At 63.1% G+C, this 10,704-nt stretch overlaps 1 protein-coding gene across 1 annotated transcript in view; it reads left to right on the top strand.

Moving 5' to 3' along the window:
- The window catches only part of LOC119093731 (WD repeat and FYVE domain-containing protein 3), a 44,314-nt gene extending 33,913 nt beyond the window's left edge, over nt 1-10,401 (top strand). Inside the window, exons 40-48 of the mRNA XM_037216738.1 lie at nt 3,408-3,585; nt 4,387-4,454; nt 5,364-5,399; nt 5,472-5,534; nt 6,251-6,362; nt 7,139-7,250; nt 7,963-8,033; nt 9,129-9,249; nt 10,295-10,401. Of these exons, the coding sequence (XP_037072633.1) occupies nt 3,408-3,585; nt 4,387-4,454; nt 5,364-5,399; nt 5,472-5,534; nt 6,251-6,362; nt 7,139-7,250; nt 7,963-8,033; nt 9,129-9,249; nt 10,295-10,388 (855 nt within the window). The 3' untranslated portion in view covers nt 10,389-10,401. The remainder of the gene's footprint in view (nt 1-3,407; nt 3,586-4,386; nt 4,455-5,363; nt 5,400-5,471; nt 5,535-6,250; nt 6,363-7,138; nt 7,251-7,962; nt 8,034-9,128; nt 9,250-10,294) is intronic.
- Nucleotides 10,402-10,704: the final 303 nt, after the last annotated feature.

A 10,704-nucleotide genomic window follows, 5' to 3' on the forward strand; every position in this document is an offset into this window, starting at 1 on the left:
CCGTCACTGTGTGCGTCACCTCATGCGGCGTGCTGTTTCGTCCCTCGCTGTATACGTCATCTCATGTGGCGTGCTGTTCATCCCTCGCTGTGTGCGTCACCTCATGTGGCGTGCTGTTCGTCCCTCGCTGTTCGCGTCACCTCCGTGGCGTGTGTTCATCCCTCGCTGTGTGCGTCACCTCATGTGGCGTGCTGTTCGTCCCTCGCTGTTCGCGTCACCTCCGTGGCGTGTTGTTCATCCCTCGCTGTGTGCGTCACCTCATGTGGCGTGCTGGTTCGTCCCTCGCTGTTCGCGTCACCTCATGTGGCGTGCTGTTCGTCCCTCGCTGTTCGCGTCACCTCCGTGGCGTGTTGTTCATCCCTCGCTGTGTGCGTCACCTCATGTGGCGTGCTGTTCGTCCCTCGCTGTTCGCGTCACCTCATGTGGCGTGTTGTTCATCCCTCGCTGTGTGCGTCACCTCATGTGGCGTGCTGTTCGTCCCTCGCTGTTCGCGTCACCTCCGTGGCGTGTTGTTCATCCCTCGCTGTGTGCGTCACCTCATGTGGCGTGCTGTTCGTCCCTCGCTGTTCGCGTCACCTCATGTGGCGTGTTGTTCATCCCTCGCTGTGTGCGTCACCTCATGTGGCGTGCTGTTCGTCCCTCGCTGTTCGCGTCACCTCATGTGGCGTGTTGTTCATCCCTCGCTGTGTGCGTCACCTCATGTGGCGTGCTGTTCGTCCCTCGCTGTTCGCGTCACCTCCGTGGCGTGTTGTTCATCCCTCGCTGTGTGCGTCACCTCATGTGGCGTGCTGTTCGTCCCTCGCTGTTCGCGTCACCTCATGTGGCGTGTTGTTCATCCCTCGCTGTGTGCGTCACCTCATGTGGCGTGCTGCTGTTCGTCCCTCGCTGTTCGCGTCACCTCATGTGGCGTGTTGTTCATCCCTCGCTGTGTGCGTCACCTCATGTGGCGTGCTGTTCGTCCCTCGCTGTTCGCGTCACCTCATGTGGCGTGTTGTTCATCCCTCGCTGTGTGCGTCACCTCATGTGGCGTGCTGTTCGTCCCTCGCTGTTCGCGTCACCTCATGTGGCGTGTTGTTCATCCCTCGCTGTGTGCGTCACCTCATGTGGCGTGCTGGTCGTCCCTTGCTGTGTACGTCACCTCATGTGCCGTGTTGTTCATCCCTCGCTGTGTGCGTCACCTCATGTGGCGTGTTGTTCATCCATCGCTGCGCGCGTCACCTCATGTGGCGTGCTGTTCGTCCCTCGCTGTGTGCGTCACCTCATGTGGCGTGTTGTTCATCCCTCGCTGTTCGCGTCACCTCATGTGGCGTGCTGTTCATCCCTCGCTGTTCGCGTCACCTCATGTGGCGTGTTGTTCATCCCTCGCTGTTTGCGTCACCTCATGTGGCGTGCTGTTCGTCCCTCGCTGTTCGCGTCACCTCATGTGGCGTGTTGTTCATCCCTCGCTGTTCGCGTCACCTCATGTGGCGTGTTGTTCATCCCTCGCTGTGTGCGTCACCTCATGTGGCGTGCTGTTCGTCCCTCGCTGTTCGCGTCACCTCATGTGGCGTGTTGTTCATCCCTCGCTGTGTGCGTCACCTCATGTGGCGTGTTGTTCATCCCTCGCTGTTCGCGTCACCTCATGTGGCGTGTTGTTCATCCCTCGCTGTGTGCGTCACCTCATGTGAAGTGCTGTTCGTCCCTCGCTGTTCGCGTCACCTCATGTGGCGTGTTGTTCATCCCTCGCTGTTCGCGTCACCTCATGTGGCGTGTTGTTCATCCCTCGCTGTTCGCGTCACCTCATGTGGCGTGCTGTTCGTCCCTCGCTGTTCGCGTCACCTCATGTGGCGTGTTGTTCATCCCTCGCTGTTCGCGTCACCTCATGTGGCGTGTTGTTCATCCCTCGCTGTGTGCGTCACCTCATGTGGCGTGCTGCTCGTCCCTCGCTGTGTGCGTCACCTCATGTGGCGTGTTGTTCATCCCTCGCTGTGTGCGTCACCTCATGTGGCGTGCTGCTCGTCCCTCGCTGTGTGCGTCACCTCATGTGGCGTGTTGTTCATCCCTTGCTGTTCGCGTCACCTCATGTGGCGTGCTGTTCGTCCCTCGCTGTTCGCGTCACCTCATGTGGCGTGTTGTTCATCCCTCGCTGTTCGCGTCACCTCATGTGGCGTGTTGTTCATCCCTCGCTGTTCGCGTCACCTCATGTGGCGTGCTGTTCGTCCCTCGCTGTTCGCGTCACCTCATGTGGCGTGCTGCTCGTCCCTCGCTGTGTGCGTCACCTCATGTGGCGTGTTGTTCATCCCTCGCTGTGCGCGTCACCTCATGTGGCGTGTTGTTCGTCCCTCGCTGTTCGCGTCACCTCATGTGGCGTGCTGTTCATCCCTCGCTGTGCGCGTCACCTCATGTGGCGTGCTGTTCGTCCCTCGCTGTTCGCGTCACCTCATGTGGCGTGTTGTTCGTCCCTCGCTGTTCGCGTCACCTCATGTGGCGTGTTGTTCATCCCTCGCTGTGCGCGTCACCTCACGTGGCGTGTTGTTCATCCCTTGCTGTTCGCGTCACCTCATGTGGCGTGTTGTTCATCCCTTGCTGTTCGCGTCACCTCATGTGGCGTGTTGTTCATCCCTCGCTGTGTGCGTCACCTCATGTGGCGTGCTGTTCGTCCCTCGCTGTGCGCGTCACCTCATGTGGCGTGTTGTTCATCCCTCGCTGTGCGCGTCACCTCATGTGGCGTGTTGTTCATCCATCGCTGCGCGCGTCACCTCCGTGGCGTGTTGTTCATCCCTCGCTGCGCGCGTCACCTCCGTGGCGTGTTGTTTATCCCTCGCTGCGCGCGTCACCTCATGTGGCGTGCTGTTCGTCCCTCGCTGTGCGCGTCACCTCATGTGGCGTGCTGTTCGTCCCTCGCTGTTCGCGTCACCTCATGTGGCGTGTTGTTCATCCCTCGCTGTGCGCGTCACCTCACGTGGCGTGTTGTTCATCCCTTGCTGTTCGCGTCACCTCATGTGGCGTGTTGTTCATCCCTTGCTGTTCGCGTCACCTCATGTGGCGTGTTGTTCATCCCTCGCTGTGTGCGTCACCTCATGTGGCGTGCTGTTCGTCCCTCGCTGTGCGCGTCACCTCATGTGGCGTGTTGTTCATCCCTCGCTGTGCGCGTCACCTCATGTGGCGTGTTGTTCATCCATCGCTGCGCGCGTCACCTCCGTGGCGTGTTGTTCATCCCTCGCTGCGCGCGTCACCTCCGTGGCGTGTTGTTCATCCCTCGCTGCGCGCGTCACCTCCGTGGCGTGCCGCTCGTCCCGCCATTCCGCCGTGTCGTGTGTTGGCATGTTTGATCCGCCAGCGTGGCGCGTTCCCCCTGCGGTGAGCCCGGCTCGCGCGCCGCGCCGTCGGCCCGGTGTGATGACGCGTCGCCCCGCCGCCGCCGCCAGATGTGGTCGCTGGACTACGTGCAGGTGCCCGTGGCGAGCTCCTCCAGCAGCCCGGACACCGACTCCGACCTGTCGGCCAGCGGGCATCTGCGCGTGACGCAGGGCCAGCGGCGCTCCTCCAAGGCCGACGAGATCGTCCGCAAGATGTCGCTAGTCAGCGGCGAGCTCTCGCCCCAGGGTCAGTCGGCGCGGCGGCCTCGCTGCTGGTGGCGCGGTCTGTGTGCGCCGCTGCGGATGCCAGTGCCAACCCCGGGGGCTGGTAGCTGTGCTCTCCTCAGCGCGAGCGTTGGCGCCACCACAACGACAACGCTCATTGGCGCCACCTGTCGGTGACTTCACTCGTTTGGGTGTTGACCTTGCACCGCTACAATGTTTCCTCGCGCGGCGCGGTCAGCCCGGGGACGAGAGCGTTCTCTCAGTGTCTCAGTGTGTGACGCGGGCCGCCGGCCGCCTCAGTCGGTGGCACGACAGACCCGTGCGGAAGCGGGCCGCCAGGGCGAGGCCGCCGCCGCCTCCGCTCGAGCCTCGCTCACGTGTGAGGTGACCCGCCGCCTCAGCTGCGGGCGGGTCCGTGTGACCTCCCTCCGAGACCACCATCGGTGCCTGCGGCTGGCTGGGGCGGCGTCGGCCTCGAGCCGGGGCGGGCGCTGCTGCCGCTGGCGCTGTGGTGCGGCTGTGCAGGACATGAGCGGGCCTGAGTGGGTGTGGCATCGGCTCTATAGCTCAGCCGCTCAGAGACAGTGTGGTGTGACCTAACGTGACATGCCATGGCTTGACCTGGACCTTGGCCATGACATGCCATGCCATGCCATGGCATGTCGTGTCATGGGTCGTCATTCGACCAATGACACGACACGATGGCCGCATGTCATGATGCCCACATGTCATCGGACGGTCGTGGGTTGATCGCGCTGCTGCGTCCCGTCTGGGGGCCTGACCTGACCTGACCTGACCTGGCCTGTGTGGCGCGTGTTTTCAGTGCTGCTGCGGTCGGGCTCGGAGAGCAGCCTGTCGGACGGCGGCGACGGCGAGGAGACGGACGAGTCGGCGGCGGCGGCGGGCCGGGCCGGCTCCCGTCGGCCGTCGGTGCTGCGGCGGCAGCAGGCCGTCACCGCCGGCGGCGGGCATCACGCGGTACGGCCCCGTCTGGGGACGCACGCACACGGACACGGACACGGACACGGACACTGACACGGACACGGACACGGTCACACACGCACGCGGGTACACACGCACACGGACGCACGCACACGAACACGGACACGGTCACACACGCACGCGGGTACACACGCACACGGACACATAAGTACATGGACACACGCTCCACTGCATGGCTGAATCCCTGTGCATGGAAGCGGATATGGTCTCGACACCCTCCCACACTGCCGTGCTCTTCCGCGGTAGTTACACACGCACACGGACACGCAAGTACATGGGCACACGCTCTACCGTATTGCTGAATCCCTGCGCATGGAAGCGGATATGGTCTCCGCACCCTCCCACGCTGCTGTGCCCTTCCATGAGTGATTCCTGCACTGCTCCGCGTGCTGCTCTTGTTCCTGTTCGCGTGCTGCCCCTGTATCCCCCGTGTGGCTTGTTCTTCCACGTCTGATCATGTGCGGTCTAAGTATTACCCCATGCGCTGCCGCATGTCGCCGCCCCAACCACCCACGCGTGGCCTGGGTTTTATCTCTCGTGGCTATCACGCCCTTACATGAGTGAGCGCTGTACTCTTGCTGTACCGCTTCTGGATCCACATAAGCGCGGACGCTTGGCCTCATATCGGCTCACGTGTGTTGTGCTCTGCCGCCTGTGTGAGCCTGCTCTACACCACGTGGACAGAGTACTCTCCCAGGTGGGTGTGAGCTGGTGCCTCGCCCACGCGCATCTGCGCCGGGCCGTCTCCGGCACAGCCGCGTCCCGGTGTGAGCGCCCTCTGGCGGCGTGTGTTGGCAGACGCAGCTGGGCGCGGCGCTGGAGGCGCTGGCCAGCGTCAGCTCGTGTGAGGAGGCGGACGGTCCGCCGGCGGCCGACGCCACCGCCGCCGCCACCGCCACCGCCCAGGAGCCGGTCGGGTCCGCCCCGCTGAAGGCGGCCCACAGCCTGGAGACGGCCACCGAGCAGGCGGTTAGTGCTGCTGGCCATGCTGACGTCATGGATGACGTCAGACGGTGCAGCGGGTGGCGTCGATGGTCACTGTGGTGTCGTTCGTTCACCTTGCTAACCTGTTCGCGCAGTGTGATCCTGGAGTCCCTGAAGTGTGAGGTATGCGTGGTGTGGGTTCGGTTCGTGATCCTGACAGGGAAGTGAACAGGACGTGGAGGGAGCTGAAGTGTACTGAGTAAAACGTGTGAGTTCGTGTACTGTAGAGTTCGCCAAGTGCACGCCCAATCTGCGGACGGCGCCTTGCTGCGATGATGATGATGATTTGGGGCTTTAAGGCGCGTCGACTGCTGTAGGTCATGCAGCGCCCATGACTATCAGTTTATGCAGAGCCGCCAATCAGGCAAGTGCATCAATCAAGTCACCCTATAAAGCCTTGATGATTAGGCCGAGTATCATGATGAAAAGATTGCTGGGAAATCTACAGCGCTAAGAAACTGGAGCACTTTACCAAAGTCGACAGCGTGCGAAGAATCCTCTAAAAAGTTACATACCTTGCTGCCACAAGGCGCCAGTGTCCGCCCCGCCGGACACCCGCGGCCGACTCAGTGCCCGTCGTCTGAGCGGCCGGGCACGTGCCGCAGGTGCTGCGCCGCCAGAAGGGCGAGCGTAGCCGCCAGGGGCCGCGCCGCTCGGCCGGCGAGGGCGCGCTGCCGCTGCCGGCGCCGGCCGCCACCGAGCTGCGCAGCAGCCGCAGTGACACGGACCTGGCCGTCGAGGAGGCCGGCTTCGTGCTGGTGACGGACGCCGACGTGGATTCGGCCAGCGACCGGCGTCCGCTGCTCAGGGACGGTGAGAGGCGGGCCAGACTCAGGGACGGTGAGGGGCGGGCCAGACTCAGGGACGGTGAGAGGCGGGCCAGACTCAGGGACGGTGAGAGGCGGGCCAGACTCAGGGACGGTGAGAGGCGGGCCAGACTCAGGGACGGTGAGAGGCGGGCCAGACTCAGGGACGGTGAGAGGCGGGCCAGACTCAGGGACGGTGAGAAGCGGGCCAGACTCAGGGACGATGAGAGGCGGGCCGGACTCAGGGACGATGAGAGGCGGGCCGGACTCAGGGACGGTGAGAGGCGGGCCAGACTCAGGGACGGTGAGAGGTGGGCCAGACGGACAGGCGGCAGCTGTGATTGTGAGCTGTGACGCCCGTCGGCCACGGGACGTCGTTGGCCGAGGCGCCGCCGCAGGTGGTGATCTTGTCCGCCGCCAGGTACCGTCAAGCTGTGCATGTAGATTGTGACTTTATTAGACACAGGTTTATGGTTTTAGGGCGCGTCAGTCGCCTTGGACATTTGCGCTCATGTAATAGACACACAATGCATATCATAGTAGATACGACGACATAACAGGCAGGTACCCAAACACAACTGCTGCCTCGTAGGGGCCAAGGCAAGTCGACAGCTCGTCGTCCGTGTTCTGTGCTCGCTGCAGCTCGCTGGGCGCCCACTGGCGGCCCGATCAGGTGGCTGGCGTGTTGGCGGGCGGCTGCGTGTCCTTTGTGGCCGCCTGCCGCGTCGGCGGCGGCGCCGAGTCGTCCACTGACGCTGCGCCCCCGTGCGCGCGCACGGGCAGGCTTCCGCTGGCAGTGCCAGCTGGTGTTCCGGAGCAAGCTGACCATGCACACGGCCTACGACCGGAGGGACAACGCTGAGCCGGCCAGCGTCACCGCCCTGGCCGTCTCCAAGTGAGTCGGCCCTCCGCTGCGCCCAGCGCCGGCGGCGAGCGGGGCGCGCCCGGGGTGGACCGCCGAGTTTGGGACGTCCGGACCGGGTGGCAAACTCTGGCGCCGCACGTCGCTGGCCTGGCGAGCGCCGTGGGTGGTTTGGATAAAGGGATTGTCGGGTTGACGCCGGTGATATCGTGCAGACTTGGCTGTGTTCGGTTTCCCGGTCAGAGTGCCGCTGGTGTGTTAATCTCCAGCCCTCCTGTGCTGCGATGCGGCGCCTGTGCCGGGCTATGACAGGCGGGTCCGGCCCTGTGCTGAGCTTTCTTCGACCCTCTGACCCACGTCTCTGACCTGTCTCTGACCTATGACCCTCTGACCCGTGCCTCTGACCTGTGTCTCTGTCCTGTGACCCTGTGATCTGTGTCTCTGACCTGTGACCCTTTGATCTGTTGCTCTGACCCGTGCATATGGCTTATCCTTCTAGCACATGCCCCCGACCCGTGGTTCTGCCCTGTGTCTCTGTCCTGTGCGTCTGACACGTGCCTCCGACTCATCCCTCTAACGCATGTCTCTGACCTATGCTTCTGACCCGTGCCTCTGACTTAGCGGTTGGATTTTAAGGACGCGTCTGCTGTCCTCTGGCCTGTGCCTCTGACCTATGCCTCTGACCTATGCCTCTGACCCGTGCGCATGACCTACGCCTCTGACCCCCGCATCTGACCACCTGCAGGGACCACCGGACGGTGTACGTCGGCGACTCCCGCGGTCGCGTCTGGGCGTGGAGCGTCTCGGACGCCGCAGGTAGGCCTCCTCCCGCTCCCGAGCGTGGCTTCGGTACCTCGTGGCACGTGACTGTTGTCGCCGGTCGCTGTTTCATCTTCCGTTGCTCGGATCTGACTGTGCCCCTGCCTCGTTGTCGACTTGGTTGCGCTCAGTGGTTTTGGTCTTGGTGATCCCGCTTGCTGTAGTGCGCGTTCTGGTTTGGTTTGTCGGTCGCCGTTCGCTTGTGCTGGCGGTTTTCCCCTGTCGCCTACCGGGCGGCGGGCAGCGGGGACTCCGCACGACGTTGGCGTCTGGCTGGTGCTCTCGCGGCGACGGCGGCTGACGCTGGGCAGACGAACAGACTGCTGACGGGCCGTGGTCGGGAGTGAGGCTCCCTCTGAGCGGTCGTGACGGATCTCTGACCAGTCCTGACGGATCTCTGAGCGGTCGTGACGGGTCTCTGACCAGTCCTGACGGATCTCTGAGCGGTCGTGACGGGTCTCTGACCAGTCCTGACGGATCTCTGAGCGGTCCTGACGGGTCTCTCTGACCAGTCGTGACGGATCTCTGATCAGTCGTGACGGATCTCTCCGACTAGACGTGACGGATCTCTGACTAGTCGTGACGGATCTTTCTGACTAGACGTGACGGATTTCTCTGACTAGACGTGACGGAACTCTATGATAGGTCGTGACGGATCTCTGACCAGTCGTGACGGATCTCTGGTCAGCCGTGAAGGATCTCTCTGAGCAGTGGTGGCAGATCTGTCTGACCAACGGTAGCTGTGTTCCCTCTCATTCCTGTAGGCAAAGAGCGCGGACCTGATCCCACTGAGCAGTTGCAGTGGGTCCCTCGGCCCAACACAGGCGGGCCGGAACAAATGCCAATGGCTTGATCTGGTCGGCAGTAACGGCACAATGCCCTTTGACCAAAAGTGTGCCAATCTGACCCATAGTAACGTGTTCTGGTGAAAACTTGGAGTAGTCACAAGAAGTGTCCTAGTAGTTGCGGGTCCCTGTGACCACTGACGGGTCCCTGCGACCACTGACGGGTCGCTGTGACCACTGACGGGTCCCCATGACCACTGACGGGTCCCTCCGACCAATAGTGACGGGTCCCTGTGGCCACTGGCAGGTCCCTCTGACCATTGGCGGCGGGACGACTCTGTGCTCTCCTGTCAACTCTGCCGGGTCAAGTTCACTGTGACCGAGCGGAAGCATCACTGTCGCAACTGCGGAGACGTCTTCTGCGCTAGGTAGGCCGCTACCGCTGCTGCGCTGCCGCTGCTACCGCTGTTGATGCATCTCGCACATCGCCTCTTCCTTCCGCCACGCGGGAGGGGACGGAGTCCTGGGGGCGGCGCCAGAACACTCGTATTGGGAGGTAGGGGTGGACCTGAAGCTGAGGCTGAAGCTGAAGCTGAAGCTGAGCCCTCTCTCATTCGTTACATTATAGATGTGTTTCGTGAAGCGCGCTAAGCACCTTCGTTCAACGCGTTTTGGTACATAACCTCGTTCAAAACGATACTCAAAATGACAGGGCTCGCGCGACAGTGTTAAGCGATTTTCAAGTGCAAAAGCTGGACACCAAAAATGGGATGATGTCGATGGAGGGCATGGCATGGCTGGTGTGACAGCCCACACACCAGTCATGACGGCAACCGGCACATTGTCATCACATGCCTGTTGATGCCGTTCAGCCTGGCCCCCAGGCGCTCCGACCCTCCCCACCCGCGCTGGTGATGATAGGCACGGATGCGCCGCCACTCGGCTGCCGCGGGCGGCAGGACTGATGGGTGGCATGACTGTGCCCTTGCATGGCTTGGTGGGCTCTGTTGCGGTGGCGCGCCGCTGTCGTGTCCGCGGGTGGGTGGTGCCGCTGCCCCGGCGCCGCCCCAGAGCCGGCTGCCGCTCCGCTCTGTGATGAGTCGGGCTGCCGCGTCAGCTGGCCTATGCCAACCACGTCCGCGCGCCCCACGCAGACCCGTGTCCCAACTGCTGCTGGGTGGTTGTCGCCACGACCGTCGATGAGGCGCTTGTACTCTGTGACTTACTTTGGGCTTCTTCAGTAATGTCTGCGTGGCCGGTGACTAACTCCTGGGTGCCCGTAGTGTATTCTGCTCACCTCTGTGTGTCTGGAGATGGTTCGATATGATTTGACCTCTGTTGGCCCCCGCGCGACCTGTGCTCACGCCGGACCGGTCCCGTTAGCTCCGCGTGGGACGCCCAGCCGGCGTCGTGGTGAGCCGTGGCTGACCCCGGTGTGACCTCTTGGTGATCTCGGTGCGACCTCCGCCTCAGATGCAGCCACCACGAATCGGAGATCCTTCGTCTGAGGATCCTGAAGCCGGTGCGCGTGTGCCAGCGCTGCTTCGATCTCTTGCGACGCCAGTAGCCGCCGCTGCCGCCGCCGCCGCCGGCCACCGCGCATCGGCCCCGGCCCCGGCCTGGGCACCCGCCAGCTAGTGTAGCTTTGAACGGCCGGGTTGAAGCCCCGGACATTACCCAGCTCAGCCAATCCCAGGACATCCGCTCGGTCGTCATGACGACGGGCGCTTCGCGCGCGCGCGATCCGGCGGCGGTTGGTCGGCAGCTGGTCAAGAGCCTTCGCCGAAGAAGGCCGCCCTCGTAGCTTTGCGTCTAGTCTGCGTGCGAGAAGTGCGGTTTTGTCGCCGCATTCCAGCGCCACGTGTGAGCCCCGAACAAAGTGT

This window comes from Pollicipes pollicipes, unplaced genomic scaffold (genome assembly GCF_011947565.3).
Source record: "Pollicipes pollicipes isolate AB1234 unplaced genomic scaffold, Ppol_2.1 Scaffold_1600;HRSCAF=1878_pilon_pilon_pilon, whole genome shotgun sequence".
In the NCBI taxonomy this organism is placed as follows: Eukaryota; Metazoa; Arthropoda; class Thecostraca; order Pollicipedomorpha; family Pollicipedidae; genus Pollicipes; species Pollicipes pollicipes.